The 19,238-nt window shown below is 42.2% G+C and overlaps 2 protein-coding genes across 2 annotated transcripts; both read left to right on the top strand.

Moving 5' to 3' along the window:
- Positions 1-910: 910 nt before the first annotated feature.
- On the top strand, positions 911-4,761 carry LOC130406680 (zinc finger MYM-type protein 1-like). Its single transcript, XM_056612365.1, has 2 exons — positions 911-2,638; positions 3,058-4,761. Exons 1-2 carry the CDS (start codon positions 2,579-2,581, stop codon positions 4,252-4,254), a joined length of 1,257 nt encoding a protein of 418 aa, XP_056468340.1. The 5' UTR covers positions 911-2,578; the 3' UTR covers positions 4,255-4,761.
- A 2,953-nt stretch (positions 4,762-7,714) lies between these two features.
- Positions 7,715-9,008, top strand: LOC130406135 (trace amine-associated receptor 1-like). Its single transcript, XM_056611534.1, has one exon. It carries the CDS (start codon positions 7,744-7,746, stop codon positions 8,725-8,727), a length of 984 nt encoding a protein of 327 aa, XP_056467509.1. The 5' UTR covers positions 7,715-7,743; the 3' UTR covers positions 8,728-9,008.
- The last annotated feature ends 10,230 nt before the right edge of the window (positions 9,009-19,238 follow it).

Raw genomic sequence — 19,238 nt, 5'->3', positions numbered from 1 at the left:
CGATTGATGATTTGAATCATCGACTTTCAGGTTTTTCTTCGGGTTATTTTTTTCTCATGTCGCGCCCCCCCTGAAGAACTCTGGCGCCCCCCAGGGGGGGCGCGCCCCACAGTTTGAAAACCACTGCACTATGGCGTTTCGATCTCTGAACTGAAAAAGGGTTGGTTCGTACAACACCGGGTGCCCAGTTACAGCCGCGATTAATACTTCAGCCGACATTTTGTTCAGTGAGTGAATAAAGGTAGGTAGGAACCAAAGTGCCTGCCGATGTTCCCTGGGATCCACGCAAGCGAAGAGCGTCTACTTGGCCGCTGAAGCGAATAATAGTCATTTGCATAAAGTTAAAAAGTTTTCAACTTCTTTTTGACGCTCTGGTCGCGCAACTTTGGCCGCTGGTAGCGTTGGTCGCTTTGGTCGCTCTTGCCCATAGAAAGTGAATGACTTCCGGCGATTTGGTCGCTCAATTCGCTTCTGGTGTGGACGTACAGTTAGGGTATATTAAAGTGTATGTGTGGGTGTACACGTGTAACCGGTTAGTAAATCACAAGGGTTTAGGAAAAATCTGTAAACGAAAACCGTAAAAAAAAAAGAAAAAATCACCGCGCCATTGTTTCAACGGGAATCGCGACGGTCCATACTTTCAACATAAGTTTACATATTTATAATTCGGGATTCGTCCCAGCCTTTATGCCACAGATTCTCTAGGGTCTATAGCAATAACCGCGTTGTCTGATTACAGTTTTATTCATTTTTCACGATTTACCAGCTCTCGTCGTTTTGAAGAATAATCACCGCACCATTCTTTTCAACGGGAATCGCGACGGCCTATACTTTCAACATAAAGTGTACATGTTTATAATTTGAAATTCGTCCTAGCCTTTATACCACAGATACTATAGGGTCTATAGCATATAACCGCATTCTCTTATTACAGTTTAATGAAACAGTAAGCTGACAACATCCTAATTAACACCACAACTGCAAATTAACCACATGTAGGGCAGACTTGGGCTTCCAGGGCCTCTGAGTGTGAAAGTGGACGCACAGTGGCAATAAACTCCCGAAGTGTGGCTCTGTCTTTGGCTGAAGCAGGTGAAGGAGAAATGTGACCTCCGCTGTTGACTCTCGTCCCCCCATGATAGAGGAGAAATAAGCCTTGTCAAATAGGCAGGGAGTAGGGAAGCAGCATTTGACAGCTTGGCTGTCAAATGCTGGGCCTCAAATCAGGCCCTCGCAGGGCCTGATTTCAGGCGATGCATCTCCTTACCATGGCAGCAGCCAAGCTGTCCATGACAGGGTACTCTCTGATACACAAAACGTCGGGCACAGCCAAGGTTGAGCAAGATCTGGTCTTCCTGGAGAGCCGAAAACTACCCTGAGCCTTGGACCAATATTCTCTGAAAGCCACAGAGAACGTGGCGGAGAGAAGATAAGCAGTTGATCCCAGAGAGCCCAGGCTGCAGATCTTCAGTCACAGTGGAGGCAGCCCTAGAACCACTGGGATCCAAGCACACAGAGTAGGCACACAAAGGCAGAAGCAGAGTAACCCAACCCCAGGTTGTGCCCAGCATGGAGAAACAAAGAGTCGCTGAGACGAACAGAAATATCCAGCTCTGGAGGATCCCGCAAATTCGTTAGTCTACGCTCTAGGAAGGTCTATGCTCCTCAGCTCTACTGCATTAAGCTGAAGGGGGTCCGCAGGGGGGTTACTTTCCCTAAGCCTTATTCCAAAGGGCCGGCAAGATTCGAGGGGAACGCGAGGGGGCTCTTCTCCCGACGGGAGCGGGAGACGAGAGCTCCCAGGCTCGGGACTGCAGTCTGCATGCCCTCTAATCAAGAAAGACGTAAATGCTAATTTAAGGCTGCTCAACATAAGCAGGAGCCAAGCTGCTCTACTGCCTCGACAGTGTGACCTAACCCATACACACCATGCAGCAGATGTGGGCTTCTCCCATAGGGATAGAGCTCCAGACTGCTCACAACGAGCCACCATGGTTCCAGAGGCTGGTACAGTGGGGACGAAGCTAGCATGCTAGGCTACACCCGCTAGGTCGTAACAACAGCGACCGAAGCCCACCAAGTGATGCTAATGGCTAAATGCTAACTGGCAGAGCAAAACAAGCCGTGCACTGTATGCCAGGCAATGCAGAGAAGGACGCTGTTACACAAGGTTCCGAGAATGCGCTGGGGGCGTGCACGAAGCGAACCGTCTATTGCACGCTAGTCAACAATAGAGAAGACAGTCAACTCAGGAGCCAAGGAAAGGTCGGAGGTTTGCCCGAAGTTCTACAAAGAACTTGCGACAATGCTAACACTAAACAATCAACACGTGCTGCAGCATATAGCATTGCACACCATCCGTGAACCCTGAATAGAACAAACTTAACAAAAGGACAATAACCAAACTCCTCACCGCACAAGCTATAAAGCATGGCTGAAGAGCAACCACAGCACCTGAACTCTGAGGAGAACAAGTTAACTGCACATTGTAGACTTGCTACAGAAAAATCTCAAAGGTTTCAAGGAGGGGCCGAGAAAAGGAAGAGGATGAAGGCAGTACCCACACCTGTTATATAGGATGGATCTTCGCTGGATCTTCGCCCATGGTCTTCAAAATGTTTGGTGGAGACCTAGAAAGGTGCGTGTGTGTGCATGATAGTAAAACATATTTCTTGTAATACAATTCATCATGGCAAATGTGGCATAAGATGTAGCTTCTTCACAAAGACAATGTGTACGACTTCATCTACCTTCATGTTCATTTAAAATCAATTATGCAGTAGGGTTTGATGAAATCCACTTGCTTTGCCTCCAGAAATCTTCAGAAAAGTGGAAACTGTGAATGATGATTGCAGTGGCCAAATTTTACTGTTGTTCTCAACTGGTATAATATCCCTCAACTCTGGGAGTAAATATATCGATGATCAAAAGCAGGCACGTGCACAGTTAGACCCCAAGTGGTGCTCAAGCAGCAGCCCTTGTGCCCTGGTTGAGAAAAAGTGCCCTTTTTTTTCTTGAGCCCAATTTCTTTTCTTTCTTTTTCTTTCTTTTTTTCAGGAGCTGGAGAAAACTGTAGTCTCCCTTCTACAGAAGAATGGTCTGGAGGTGAAAAATATGTATGGCCAGGGCTATGATGGAGCAGCCAACATGAGTGGCATGTACAATGGCATTCAAGCCAGAATACGCACATTGAATGAGAAGGCCCTTTATGTGCACTGCAAAGCACACTGCCTGAACTTGGTCCTGGTGGTAGCCTCAAAGTCAAACAAGCACTTTGTGACCTTCTTCAACCTGGTTGAGAAGCTGTATGCCTTTTGCAGTGGCTCCTCAAAGCGCCATGCTGCTTTAGTCAGATTGCAGCAGTCCCTGCATCCAAAGGGACGTATTGTGGAGCTCAAGAGGCTTTCAGATACCCGTTGGGCTTGCAGGGAACAAGCACTGAAGGCCCTTCAGAAAAATCTGGAGGCTATTATGATGCTCCTCAATGAGATCTGTGAAAGAATTCCACCTGACCTGGCCCTAGGGGATGCAAAAATGTACAGTAATGCGATTAACTTCGCATTCATCCTCTGCATGGAAATCACCACCCCAGCATTTGAAGTCACTGCTCTTGCATCAAACGCTCTGCAAGAAGAAGGACTGGACCACTCCACAGCCTACAAGCTAATTGATGGTGTTATTCACACAATACAAGCATTGAGGTCTGAGGAGAAGTTTGCCGAGATATTTCAAGGTGCGTCAGAGAAGGCAGAGGCTCTCAACATTCCTTTACCTACCGTTGTGCCTGGCCAGGAGAGGAAACGGAAAGTGCCAGTGCGTTTCAACCAAAGCACAACTGCATCACAAGTGAGTGATGAGATTGACTCTTTGGAGTCATACTACAGGAAGAATGTGTACTACACATTTATTGATACCTTGACTGCAGAGCTCAACAGGAGATTCCATAGGAGCATCACTGGAAGTCCAACTGGCTCAATCATATGGTCCTTCCACTCTCTAACAGTGTGTGCCAACTGGACAAGCACCCCAAACCCAGAGGCAGAGGAAGCTGTCCATGTTCTTTGTGACTTCTATGAGGAAAATGAGGACCAGCTGAAGACAGAGGTAAAGGTGTTCCACTCCAGCTTTCCCTCGAAGAACCTGCAAGAAATCCTTGCCATTGTGGAGGAGAACTCTGGCCAGCTCATCTTTCCCACATTTGTGAAGATGGTAAGGATCTATTCAACACTAGCCGCGTTTACATGGCACATCTGATCCGCATAGATTTCTATGCGGCATAGATCTGTTCCTAAAATGTGTTCCGAATGTACTGTATACATGGCAGTAACAAAAGTGTCCGTTATGTCTCTCGCGCACACCTGACACATCTCTGGACCGGCGGCGACATAATGGATGTCTTATCACTATCGGGGATTTTAAATTTGATTTTAATGAAAGCACAGCAGGAGAGAGCTTTTCTCTGCCTGCTCCTTCAATTAAGAAGGAGGACGACAGCGCAGCAACGTCAATTTCTCGTCAGATCTTTATATTTACCCTAAGCTCCGCCGAAAACAAGAGGAATTTGGATGCGAGTCCGCAGCCAAGACTGGTGGGAGAGTGGTCTTACGGGAATTTAGTGACCAGGAATCCTCGAAGGTCCAATTGCGAACTACTGCAGCTGCCATCTCTCTAAGTTAAGAAGTATTTTAACCTTCAGCCTGCAAAAGTACTAGTAGTAGGCAGGCAGCCTACTCATTTACAGTTATCTCGGACGAGCGCGGACACTACGATACGCGAACATGTCATTAATAAACACCCATGTGTCCCGTCGCTTAGCAACCGGACACGCTTACCGGACTACTTTTACGGAGTGATAACAAAGACGTGAATCAGGCAATAAATCCACTTTCCTTGACAGCGGTGAAGTTCGGTGTGCTTAAAAGTACCGACGGAGCTCAGACCAATTGCGAACTACTGCGGCTGCACTAAGTTAAACCCCAATCTATGCGGAATAAGTGTATACATGGCGATTTAAAACGGACTACACCACCTCTTCTATTCGGCATAGAATCTATGCCGAACAGATAATTGTATTCCGAATGAGGCGTATACATGACCATTTTCTATGCCGCATAGAAATCTATGCGGCATAGATGTGTCCATGTAAACGCGGCTACTGCCAGTGACAACAGCTTCAGTGGAAAGATCCTTTTCAAAACTGAAGATTATAAAGAACAGGCTCAGGAGTCTCTGTGGGGAAGAAAGACTCTCTGACCTTCTCCTGCTTGCCATTGAGCAAGACATTGAAATAAATCACAGTGAAGTGATACAAATCTTCCAAGACATGGCACCAAGGAGGATGCTCCTGTGAAGATCATTTTATTTATCCAGAGCAGAGTTTTGATAAGTTTTAAGTTAGAATATTGTTCGATTATTTAACATACTATTTGCTTATACAATATGGCCTTGTTTTGTCTGTTTATGCCTGTTATTCATTTATTTATTCAATTTGATCATTTGATCTAGTTTGTTAACACAAATAAATATATAAGTTGAAAACCTCCTTCTGTGTTTCTTTTATTTATTATTATTATTTTTAATTTCATAAATAATTTTGGCGATGGGTGCCCTTTGAGCACCTGCCCCCCAAAATGTCTGTGCACGTGCCTGATCAAAAGCATATGTCTCAATGGCCCTACTGTAGGAGCCAATTATTTTGTTTACATTTAGTTGACTTTTCAATGTTGTCTGTGTTTGTCTTGGGGCGATTCTGGCTGGAAAAGCACACTCTTTTTAGACCTTGCTTGTCTTGCATATCTTGCACGTCTTGACCTGCCTTATGTTTTTATTCTCAACAATAATCTTTACTTTGAATATTTGTTTGAATGAGCATTAGATTCTGACTCATAAATAAATGAAGATAATTTATTTTTAATCAAATCTGGACATTCCGTTTTTTGCAAGACATCAAGCATCTACTATAGCATATACCCAGTCAGCCCAAGAGTGATCTACAAAAGGAAAAACAATGGACATCGTAGTCACTATACCTACATTTACATTCAAAGTTCTTTATATAATACTGATTGGCAGGATTAACGTTATAAATATCCATGTGTTTGTTTTGAAATAAACCAAGGACACATTTTGCTCAGATGGAATTGATATCTGTACCAATTTAGACAGGATGTGTTGGGAAGAGAAAAATAAGGGTCATGCTGCCCCTAAACATTGTCCATGTTGCCATTCAGGGCCCTTTGCTTAGAGATTGTTGTTGCATCAGAGTCCAGGGAAATGACTGTTTTCACCATGTCATCATCATAAAATGACAATATATAAAGCCCATCCTGCTGGTATCCACTGAGTATAACTCTCCTGGAGACTGAGGTAAGCCCACATAATGCTTTATCACACTTTAAACGACTTAATCTATGAGTTTGTATTTGATACATAAGAGTATCTTCACTATCTATTTAGTGATGCTCCTTAAATAGGACAGGTTATAGGTAAAGTACTGAATTTATTTGTGTGAGACAAAATATTACATGGACTAAAATGAGTGCAGCAGTCACAATGCAGTTATTCTATGAACTGAAATACAGTTCCTTTACCTCTTAAGTATTATGTCATGTTTTTTTTATATAATTATGGATTAATGTAATATTTTTACTAAAAGTCATGCCACAATCCTTTAATTATAAACAACTACAACATGAATACAATTCATGAAGTTCTTATGTCATGTTTTAGTTGTTTATAGACTGACTGCCACAACTTTTTCTGCTTCCTAAATGAGGAACATTTAGCAAGTGTGAATAAGCATGAATGAGCTAATAAGAGCATGAAGTCGTGACTGAAGGCAATACGATGTGCAGGATATAATTACCATTATTTACGATTAACTATTATCAAAAATTGGTAATTTCTCACTGATGAATGGATTAACGGGTGTGGTATGATGTCTTTTTTGCTCTCTGAATGAGGAATATTTAGCAACTTGTGTAAGTACATACGTTTGTTGTGAATAAGCTGATAACTGCATGATGTTGTGACTGAATGCAATACAATGTGCAAGATATTATTAACAGTCAACCATTGGTAATTTCTCACTGAACAAGCGAGAAAACAAATGCATTGTATAATTGGTAATACTATATTTGGTATAGCCTATGAAAGCTTTTCCTGATAAAATACATGAAGATTGTACAAGGGGTCTTTATTTTTTAATAGAAAGAAAACTAACGTGTAAACAAAGAAGTGACAGTTTACTGATGATTGCATGGAATGGATAGGGCTATGAAGAGATCCTGCTGTACCACATTGTGACGAATAAACATGATAATTTAATGTTAAAAGCTTAGGTGTAGGCCCTAATTTACCAATATAAGAATGTGTTGTCTATTGTAAACACTGGCAAAGCTCTGTCAAATCCTCTATTGATTATTATGGCAGATGAAATTACACATCTCTTATAATATCATTATTAAATGTGCAACATGATCAGAATTGTATAACAGTTCAATAACACATGATGTTTCTACATATGATTAAAATGTCTAATGTATGTTTTGCCTCAGATCCTTTGCATATTGGTACCCCCATCCCCCCCCCCCCCCCCCCCTTCCCAGACGAAAGTTGTCCATCAATGATTTTAAAATGTCTCTTTCAGGGGAGGCAAAAAATGACCTCATTTCAGGGGAGGAAAACTTCCCTTCCCTTCCACTGCCTTTTTCTTACTCGCTTACTCCCCCTCCTCCCAGGCCGATGGAGCCGGAGTTCTGCTACGGGAATGGCTCGTGTGTGAGGACGGTCTACCCTGTTGCTTTCCGTGCCGTCCTCTACTTAGGCCTGGGGTCTGCGGTGATCCTCACAGTCCTGGGTAACCTCTTCGTGATTGTGGCGATCGCTCACTTCAAGCAACTCCACACACCTCCCAACTACCTGACCCTCTCCCTGGCCGTAACCGACCTCCTCCTGGGGGTTCTTGTCATGTTCCCTAGCATGATTCAGTCCATTGAAACCTGCTGGTACTTGGGGGACATGTTATGCAAGCTCTTCAACAGCTCAGACATCTTGCTGTGTACTGCTTCTATATTGAACCTGTCCTTTATATCCATCGACCGCTATTATGCCGTGTGCCACCCTATGCTCTACCCCCGTAAGATAACGGTTCACACGGCAGTCATCATGATCCTGGTCACATGGTGTGTCTCGTCTGTAGCCGGCTTTGGGATGATCTTCCTCAAGCTGAATATTTTGGGAATGGAGGAGTTCTACTATAACAACGTGGCTTGTGAAGGAGGGTGTGTTATGTTGACGACTGGGGTGGCCAGCACGGTCTTATCTATGCTCTCCTTCTACATCCCCGGGGTCATAATGCTGGCCATCTACCTGAAGATCTACATGGTGGCCCAGAGACAAGTGCGCACCATAGGCCTACAGAACACCAGCTCCTCCAATGTGGACAAGCACCAGAGGAAAGCCACCAAAACACTGGCCATCATCATGGGCGTGTTTCTGTCCTTCTGGTTGCCGTTTTTCCTCTGTTTCATAATCGACCCCATCATCGGCTACTCTGTACCGCCCGCCGTGTTCAACACACTCGTGTGGCTGGGGTATCTGAATTCCACTGTCAACCCGTTGGTGTACGCCTTATTTTACAGTTGGTTTAGGAAAGCGTTTCAAATTATTGTTTCTGGTAGCATCTTTCGGTCGGACATGTCGGACACAAAACTGTTTGCAGAGTGACAGTGGTTTCATGTTGAGGCCTCCAAGAAGATGTGGGGCCATGAAAAGAAAGGCTCATCATCTGATGGGAGGAAATTCCAAATGTTTTCCCAATTATGTTTATCATCATTAAAATTACTTTTATTTTTCATGAAACCAAAAATCATAATTTTTTGGATAAAAACAGTCCTCCCACACAACAGTGAATCTAGGCTAGTTGTTTTGATTTGCTGTCGGAATAAATGAATGTCACAAAAATAAAAAATAAATAAAACGTGTAACAAACTCATGAGCTACAATTGATCCACATGTTCTAAAGACTATGTTGTATGACAATGGTGTGTGTGTGTGTGTGTGTGTGTGTGTGTGTGTGTGTGTGTGTGTGTGTGTGTGTGTGTGTGTGTGTGTGTGTGTGTGTGTGTGTGTGTGTGTGTGTGTTAGTGGTGGATTAAATCATTTGTTTCCGTGACCCAGTTTGCGTATTCAGTTCGCCACGAGGAGTCGTTTGCGAATCGTTCGTTCGTTCGTTCGTTCAGTCGAGTTTCTGGGAGCACTAACTCCACTGAGTCTGACTGACTCAGCTGAGAACCGTGCAATGGGGTCCATTCCATGATGCGATTTACCGCTACCGGAAACCAGGCTGAACGAACATACGATTCGTGAACGACCTATCCCAGTTCAGTCGAGTTTCCGGTGAATCGATTCACCGGAAACTCGACTGAACGTGGAGGAGTCGTTCTCGATTCAGCCTAGTTTCCGGTAACGGTGAATCGCATCATGGAATGCACATCATTGCACGGTTCTCAGCTGAGTCAGTCAGACTCAGTGGAGTTAGAGCTACCGGAAACTCGTTCGTTCGTTTAGTCGAGTTTCCGGTGAATCGAATGGTGAACGAGACGACCGAACGAACGAGAGAGACGAACCAGTTTGGTTTGTTCGTCCTAAAGACTCGTTAATTCGAACCGGTTCGCGAACGAACGAGCCAACACTAGTGTGTGTGTGTGTGTGTGTGTGTGTGTGAGTGAATGACAATTATGATTATAAGACACTTTAAAAGCATTTGGGATGACACAGTTACAGCATATAGCACGCAACTTCAGAGACACAACGGGTATACATTATTCTTATTAGGAAACCTTCCCAAGCAATAGTAATGTTACCTTGTAATTCACATTGTTTGCTTAAATTTCATAATAAATAATCTTAACAGTATAATTTAAATGAAAATAATGCAAACAATGTGAGGAAACGCTTTATATTAAGGTCCTTGTAATAAGCCTTTGTTAATAGGTAATAAGACACTAATATGCTTATTAACATTAATGGGTGTTAATAAGACTATCTATAAGGGTTGATAATTACATAATAAACATGTTTATTGTGAGATTATAAGACTTTTATAAGCACTTATAAGAAGTGTGTTAACTATTTATTGATTGCTTAATAATATTAATAATAGTCTTATGAGTTTATTTTAGTTAATAAAAGCATTACAAACCCATTTATTGATTCTTACTAACTTACCTATTATGTCATCGTTAAAACTTTACTAAGCATTTTTTATGCTTATTAAGGTTAATAAATCCTTTATTAAACTGCTTATTATGCATTTTGAGGGTACCGGATTAAAGCGGGACCAATGCTTATTAATAAGTCTGCACAAGTTGTAGCTACCTTTTCTATACATCCTTTAAGCGCTTTTATTTTGAAGGTAATTTTAAACCAGAAGTTCTGTTTATGCAAGTGGATGATGGCTTGACGCATATGCTTGAAGAAGTGTTTGACGAACGTCTGGAGAACATGTCGGAATCGTCAGCAAGAATACCCGAGACCAACAACTGACAGACAAAAGACAGGAACAAGCACAGAAAACATGGAAAAGAGGAAGAGGTCCGAACTGGAGGATGACTCTTTGGTAAGTTTAAGAATGTAATGCTATAGTAACGGTAGCTGGTTCTAGCTAGCTACAGGGTGTCCGCGGAGGTCTTAAAAGTCTTAAAAAGTCTTAAATTCGTTTTTCTAAATTGAAGTCTTAAATTCGTCAAAATGTCATATGCTGGTCTTAAATAAATAACTCAGAGGTCTTAAATTTGTCGGGGCAGGGCTATTTTCTTTTTTCTTTTTCTCGCGGGACTTTTCGGGAAGGAGATGTACGAGAGGCTACTTTATTGCTAGCTGGATATATAAACGGATGTCTCCGCGCGCGCTAGCTAGTCTGCAACAATGGGTAAATGCAAGTTCAACGTCAGTTGGCTGGAATACGTCCGTTTCCGAGGTTGGCTAGCATCCGTTGCCAACCCAGAACAGGCCAGATGCATTCCGTGCAAAAGTACATTCAAGCTCGGCACCATGGGGATTAAGGCTGTCGTCCGCCATATGCAGAGCCAAAAGCATAAAACCTCTGCCAGGAGCCACACACCCCAGCCATTTCTACGTTTTGCTTCTCTGCCCCGGCGCCACCGCCGCAGACGGTCCGCGCTGCTAGCACTGACCTGAGGGTAGCATTTGGTGCGACACCAACACTGAAAGCGGAGGTGTTATGGATTCTAAACACAGTGGTCAAGCACCAGTCCTACAACTCGAATGAGGCGATAGGAGATCTTCGGTTTGATGTTCCCTGACTCTCAAATCGCGAGCACCTTTACTGCTGGAAAGGACAAAACGGCGTGTATAACTCGCTTCGGACTAGCGCCTTTCATCCGAAACGAGCTAATCTGCAGCGTCAACAAGGCTGATTTTGTTTTGATGTTTGATGAGACGTTGAACCACGCCACTAAAAGCAAGCAACTTGACGTGCACGTCCGATATTGGGTCGGAGATCAAGTGCATTCCCGGTACTTGGGCTCGCAATTCATGGGGCCCCACATATATGGGGGTAAAAGGGCTGATGATACATAATATTTTTTAGACAATATGCAGAATCTTTTCACTTACGAATTAACACGGTCGGCTATTTTTGCCAGCACGCCACCCTAGCCATATTATGGGCAACCGTGTTCCCCTTGGCTGTGATTTGAACTTTGAATTCCTCGTAGGAGTTCATAATAATACATTGCTCGCCTTGGATGAAATACACCGCTCTTGCGATTTATTTTGCATAAGGGTGAGTCAAATGACGTGATAAACACACCTTTTATGTGAACGCGCATTGAACGTAAAGCGGAAAACCTGGTTCAACTAATTGAATCTAAAGTGAGCGTTGTGGTACCATTTAACTGTGATTGCGAGTTGCGGCTCTGTCGAGCCAGGTTTTCCCAAGAAAGCCTGGGTATGTTCAACGAGGTTTGTGGTATACCCCCCAGGTCTTACTGAAGGCATTTATTTAATGGTGAAAATATTATTAATCAGTGGCGTAGATATCGACGGTGCAACCGGTGCAGCTGCCCGGGGGCCCAGACGCTGTCACCCCCCCCCCCCCCCTCTCTCAACAACTCACACAACTCACAACTTGGGTGCACCATAAATACGTGACACACCCAAATTAAAAATGAACACTTTATGTTCAATAAACAGAAAGAAAGTAAACTTGAATGAGTCCCATTGAGTGACACACATGCTATGCTTTGGTTGTAATACAGCGGGATCCCCCCCACCATCGCGGGTTTAAGGTCTTAAATTTCATTCAAGGTGGTATTAAAAAGGTCTTAAAAAGTCTAAAATTTGACTTGCTGAAACCTGCAGATACCCTGAGCTAGCTGGTTCTATCTAGCTAGCTGTTTGCTAGCGAACTTTTTTGGCTTACATAACTTTCTTTCTCAGGCTTTGGCATGCTACATTTGAGCTAACGTTAAGCTTATGCTGTCATATGAAACTAGGTAACCAAATGTATTTGTTGCGGCACGGGTAACTGGGACCCAAGTGCAGGACGCAGGGAGGTGGAGACAGGGCAAAGGAATTTATTCGAAGAGCGTTCGGGAAGTCAGGCGGGCGGGGGTCTGGTAACGGGCTGGCAATCAGGTGGTCACGGGCTAGACGATGGACGGGTAGTCAGGCAGGCGGGGGTCTGGAACCGGGAGGGCGATCGTGCTTGTGGGGGGCTAGGCGAGGGTCGAGTAGTCGGGCAGGCGGGGGGTCTGGAACCGGGAGGGCGATCGTGCTGGTGGAGGGCTAGGCGAGGGTCGAGTAGTCAGGCAGGCGGAGGTCCGGTAGCGGGTAGACAGGCAGGTAGCGGGAGAACTAGAGAAGGGGAAATGCGATTACTAGAGGGACAGGGGATTCGAGCAGGACTTGGTAATAGAGCGGGTTAGACGATACGAACTTGCTCGCAGTGAACGACGAACTGGCGCCGGCAGACTGGGGATCCCCGACTGAAATAGGGAACGTAGAGGTAACCCTTCCTTTTACAGTCCCCTAATTACTAGGTATTTACCCGGTACATGCATGGTAAATTATAGTGTATTACTGGGTAATTACCACTGGTAATAAGAAGGTAAATACAGAGGTAGTTACCCGGTAAATACATGGTAAATCATAGTGTATTACTGGGTAATTACCACTGGTAATAAGAAAGTAAATACAGAGGAATTATCCGGTAAATTATAGTGTATTACTGTGTAATTACCACTGGTAATAAGAAGGTAAATACAGAGGAATTACAGCTGATGTACCAAGTAAAACCTCCACTATTACCCATCAACTCAACTAAGTAGCGTGTAGTTGTAACTGTTTTAGGTTGGTAATAACTCCGATATTGTGTACTTCCTAGGAAATTAGGCAACCAATTCTTAGAATAACCTATTATCCAAGGTTTATGTTGGTAACAGCCCAAATGTAATGATGTACTATCTAGAAATTAGCATAGTACTTTCCAATAAAATACTTTTTCTTAGTTATTATTCATAGCTACACCCATTTAGAAAGTGTTTATTCAATTTACCACTATGGAATTACTTACCTGGTAACAACCTCTGCACAAAGCCGTTTGTTTCCATGGTATTACCAGGTTCTTACCATATCATTTATAATAGATACATTCCATTGTCCATGCAGTCAACACAAACTTGTACCATGTACGTTCTGCGACGTTACCAAGTAAAACACGACAATTTACCCAGTAAGTAAGCTGAAACTGTACTGTAAAAGGAAGCCTCGTTTGTTTCCATGGTATTACCAGGTTCTTACCATATAATTTGTAATACATTATTCCCTTTTCCATGCAGTCAACACAAACTTGTACCATGTACGTTCTGCGACGTTACCAAGTAAAACACACCAATTTACCCAGTAATTAAGCTGAAACTGTACTGTAAAAGGAAGCCTCGTTTGTTTCCATGGTATTACCAGGTTCTTACCATATAATTTGTAATACATAATTCCCTTTTCCATGCAGTCAACACAAACTTGTACCATGTACGTTCTGCGACGTTACCAAGTAAAACACGACAATTTACCCAGTAATTAAGCTAAAACTGTACTGTAAAAGGAAGCCTTGTTTGTTTCCATGGTATTACCAGCTTCTTACCATATAATTTGTAATACATTATTCCCTTTTCCATGCAGTCAACACAAACTTGTACCATGTACGTTCTTCAACGTTACCAAGTAAAACACGACAATTTACCCAGTAATTAAGCTGAAACTGTACTGTAAAAGGAAGCCTCGTTTGTTTCCATGGTATTACCAGGCTCTTACCATATAAGTTGTAACTGGTTATTCCCTTTTCCATGCAATCAACACAAACCATATATGTTCTGCAACATCGTTCACCAGTAGTTAAGCACTTTAATTGTTATTATAAAACCCCAAACCACTGTTGATGAAAGACATTAAAATTAAACAAAATCAAGGGCTTATCTTTCAAACAAATGCATATCTCACAAACAGGCACTGAACACTGAAGAAATTGGCCAAAAAAAAGAGCCGTCCACATCAACTCAATTTAAATGTTACTGATGGTGTTTTCATAAAACACATGACAGTGTTATGGCAAGTGACCACAAGGAAGACTGCTTCAACCTCTACAATTTGAATAAGTGGTGAATGCCATGCAGCAATCTGCCTATGGGAGCATCTTTGTGGTCATTCGCAAACCAATGAGTCCACTCGATGAATGAGAGATGACTCTTTAGTGTCTTCTCTGTGAGGTATCCCTGCAGTCTCCACATCTGGGATTTGAAGGCTGACCAAGACCTGACCAGGTACCTCCAAATCTCCCCTTCAAGAATCAGAAGACAAGAAAATAAACATTAGGACTGTCAATTAATGAACATTTCTAGAACATGTAGAACTCAAAGATTATTTTGTTTATCAGTTAAGAAAGGATGCTGGTCCTCTGGCCATTGTGTTTGGTCATATTGAAAAGAGAAAAAGGCATAGCCATAAATACAGTTAATAGGACGGGAGGGGACAGGCCGTTAGCTCCGGTTAGCCATTTAGCATCGAGCTAGCGGAGCTTCTGTCATTCAAATAACTCGGACATGTTGTCTAAAACCTATAACACCCAATTTATTAAAATATCCGGATTTAATCGGGCTCTCTCCCATAAGTACAGTTAATAGGACGGGAAGAGACAGGCTCTGTTAGCCCCGGTTAGCGCGATGCTAAAGAGCAGCTCTACCGGAGCATGCCACCTCAACAGGTGCAAGTTAGCCTCCGGTTTGATATTCGCCGGATATTCGGTTTACCACCCAATCGGATTCATCAACATAAGTGCAATACATTACGGGCTTAGTATGTTGAGGACGGTTTAGGACACCGTATCGTTTAGGACGCGAAAAATCACAAACACATGTTGTCGCCATCAATGTCTGTGCAACAACGTCATTTACGTTCTGGCTGCTACTTGTTTTAGGGACCGTCAACAAATTACACTCACCGACTGTTGGCAGAGACGTTACCATGGAATTGTTTCAGGAAATGAATCACACAAATATATTGCAATATAGTTAATCATAATGCAGTTAATAGTTTAATATTCGAAAAATTTACCAAACTATATTTGAAATTATTAATTGCATCCCGTTTAACAATAATGCAATATATTAGCAAAGTTACCTGCAGTAAGTAGCAGCCCACCATTGGCAACTACTACTACAATCAGGTGACAAAATGTATTTTTTTGTGATTTTTATGTTATTTTATATGATTTATTTCCAGAAACAATTCCATGGTAACGTCTCTGCCACCAGTCGGTGAGTGTAACTTGTTGACGGTCCCTAAAACAGGTAGCAGCCAGAGAACGTAAATGACGTAGTTGCACAGACATCGATGGCGACAACATGTGTTTGTGATTTTTCGCGATATGGTGTCCTAAACCGTCCTCAACATACTAAGCCCGTAATGTATTGCACTTATGTTGATGAATCCGATTGGGTGGTAAACCGAATATCCGGCGAATATCAAACCGGAGGCTAACTTGCACCTGTTGAGGTGGCATGCTCCGGTAGAGCTGCTCTTTAGCATCGCGCTAACCGGGGCTAACAGAGCCTGTCTCTTCCCATCCTATTAACTGTACTTATGGGAGAGACCCCGATTAAATCCGGATATTTTAATAAATTGGGTGCTATAGGTTTTAAACAACATGTCCGAGTTATTTGAATGACAGAAGCTCCGCTAGCTCGATGCTAAAGGGCTAACCGGAGCTGACTGCCTGTCCCCTCCCGTCCTATTAACTGTATTTATGGCTATGCCTTTTTCTCTTTTCAATATGACCAAACACAATGGCCAGAGGACCAGCATCCTTTCTTAACTGATAAACAAAATAATCTTTGAGTTCTACATGTTCTAGAAATGTTCATTAATTGACAGTCCTAATGTTTATTTTCTTGTCTTCTGATTCTTGAAGGGGAGATTTGGAGGTACCTGGTCAGGTCTTGGTCAGCCTTCAAATCCCAGATGTGGAGACTGCAGGGATACCTCACAGAGAAGACACTAAAGAGTCATCTCTCATTCATCGAGTGGACTCATTGGTTTGCGAATGACCACAAAGATGCTCCCATAGGCAGATTGCTGCATGGCATTCACCACTTATTCAAATTGTAGAGGTTGAAGCAGTCTTCCTTGTGGTCACTTGCCATAACACTGTCATGTGTTTTATGAAAACACCATCAGTAACATTTAAATTGAGTTGATGTGGACGGCTCTTTTGTTTGTCCGATTTCTTCAGTGTTCAGTGCCTGTTTGTGAGATATGCATTGTTTGAAAGATAAGCCTTTGATTTTGTTTAATTTTAATACGTCTTTCATCAACAGTGGTTTGGGGTTTTATAACAACAATTAAAATGCTTAACTACTGGTGAACGATGTTGCAGAACATATATGGTTTGTGTTGATTGCATGGAAAAGGGAATAACCAGTTACAACTTGTATGGTAAGAGCCTGGTAATACCATGGAAACAAACGAGGCTTCCTTTTACCGTACAGTTTCAGCTTAATTACTGGGTAAATTGTCGTGTTTTACTTGGTAACGTCGCAGAACGTACATGGTACAAGTTTGTGTTGACTGCATGGAAAAGGGAATAATGTATTACAAATTATATGGTAAGAACCTGGTAATACCATGGTAACAAACGAGGCTTCCTTTTACAGTACAGTTTCAGCTTAATTACTGGGTAAATTGTCGTGTTTTACTTGGTAACGTTGCAGAACGTACATGGTACAAGTTTGTGTTGACTGCATGGAAAAGGGAATAATGTATTACAAATTATATGGTAAGAACCTGGTAATACCATGGAAACAAACGAGGCTTCCTTTTACAGTACAGTTTCAGCTTAATTACTGGGTAAATTGTCGTGTTTTACTTGGTAACGTCGCAGAACGTACATGGTACAAGTTTGTGTTGACTGCATGGAAAAGGGAATAATGTGTTACAAATTATATGGTAAGAACCTGGTAATACCATGGAAACAAACGAGGCTTCCTTTTACAGTACAGTTTCAGCTTACTTACTGGGTAAATTGTCGTGTTTTACTTGGTAACGTCGCAGAACGTTCATGGTACAAGTTTGTGTTGACTGCATGGAAAAGGGAATAATGTATTACAAATGATATGGTAAGAACCTGGTAATACCATGGAAACAAACAAGGCTTCCTTTTACAGTACAGTTTCAGCTTAATTACTGGGTAAATTGTCGTGTTTTACTTGGTAACGTTGCAGAACGTACATGGTACAAGTTTGTGTTGACTGCATGGAAAAGGGAATAATGTATTACAAATTATATGGTAAGAACCTGGTAATACCATGGAAACAAACGAGGCTTCCTTTTACAGTACAGTTTCAGCTTAATTACTGGGTAAATTGTCGTGTTTTACTTGGTAACGTCGCAGAACGTACATGGTACAAGTTTGTGTTGACTGCATGGAAAAGGGAATAATGTGTTACAAATTATATGGTAAGAACCTGGTAATACCATGGAAACAAACGAGGCTTCCTTTTACAGTACAGTTTCAGCTTACTTACTGGGTAAATTGTCGTGTTTTACTTGGTAACGTCGCAGAACGTTCATGGTACAAGTTTGTGTTGACTGCATGGAAAAGGGAATAATGTATTACAAATGATATGGTAAGAACCTGGTAATACCATGGAAACAAACAAGGCTTCCTTTTACAGTACAGTTTCAGCTTAATTACTGGGTAAATTGTCGTGTTTTACTTGGTAACGTCGCAGAACGTACATGGTACAAGTTTGTGTTGACTGCATGGAAAAGGGAATAATGTATTACAAATTGTATGGTAAGAACCTGGTAATACCATGGAAACAAACGAGGCTTCCTTTTACAGTACAGTTTCAGCTTACTTACTGGGTAAATTGTCGTGTTTTACTTGGTAACGTCGCAGAACGTACATGGTACAAGTTTGTGTTGACTGCATGGACAATGGAATGTATCTATTATAAATGATATGGTAAGAACCTGGTAATACCATGGAAACAAACGGCTTTGTACCCAGTATTTAAGAAGATGTACCATGACACCAGAGGAAAACTTCCTGCAGAGGTTGTTACCAGGTAAGTAATTCCATAGTGGTAAACTGAATAAACCCTTTCTAAATGGGTGTAGCTATGAATAATAACTAAGAAAAAGTATTTTATTGGAAAGTACTATGCTAATTTCTAGATACATCATTAAATTTGGGCTGTTACCAACATAAACCTTGGATAATAGGTGTTTCTAAGAATTGGTTGCCTAATTTCCTAGGAAGTACACAATATCGGAGTTATTACCAACCTAAAACAGTTACAACTACACGCTACTTAGTTGAGTTGATGGGCAATAGTGGAGGTTTTACTTGGTACATCAGCTGTAATTCCTCTGTATTTACCTTCTTATTACCAGTGGTAATTACCCAGTAATACACTATGATTTACCGGGTAACTACCTCTGTATTTACCTTCTAATTACCCAGTAATACACTATGATTTACCGGGTAACTACCTCTGTATTTACCTTCTTATTACCAGTGGTAATTACCCAGTAATACACTATAATTTACCATGTATGTACCGGGTAAATACCTAGTAATTAGGGGACTGTAAAAGGAAGGGTTACCAACGTAGATTGCAGATTGCCGACAGGTGGGTTGAGGGAAGAGGAATCCG

This window comes from Gadus chalcogrammus, chromosome 16, assembly GCF_026213295.1.
Source record: "Gadus chalcogrammus isolate NIFS_2021 chromosome 16, NIFS_Gcha_1.0, whole genome shotgun sequence".
In the NCBI taxonomy this organism is placed as follows: domain Eukaryota; kingdom Metazoa; phylum Chordata; class Actinopteri; order Gadiformes; family Gadidae; genus Gadus; species Gadus chalcogrammus.
Note: the sequence above shows the minus strand (reverse complement) of the source record. Positions and strands in the feature narration are given on the sequence as shown.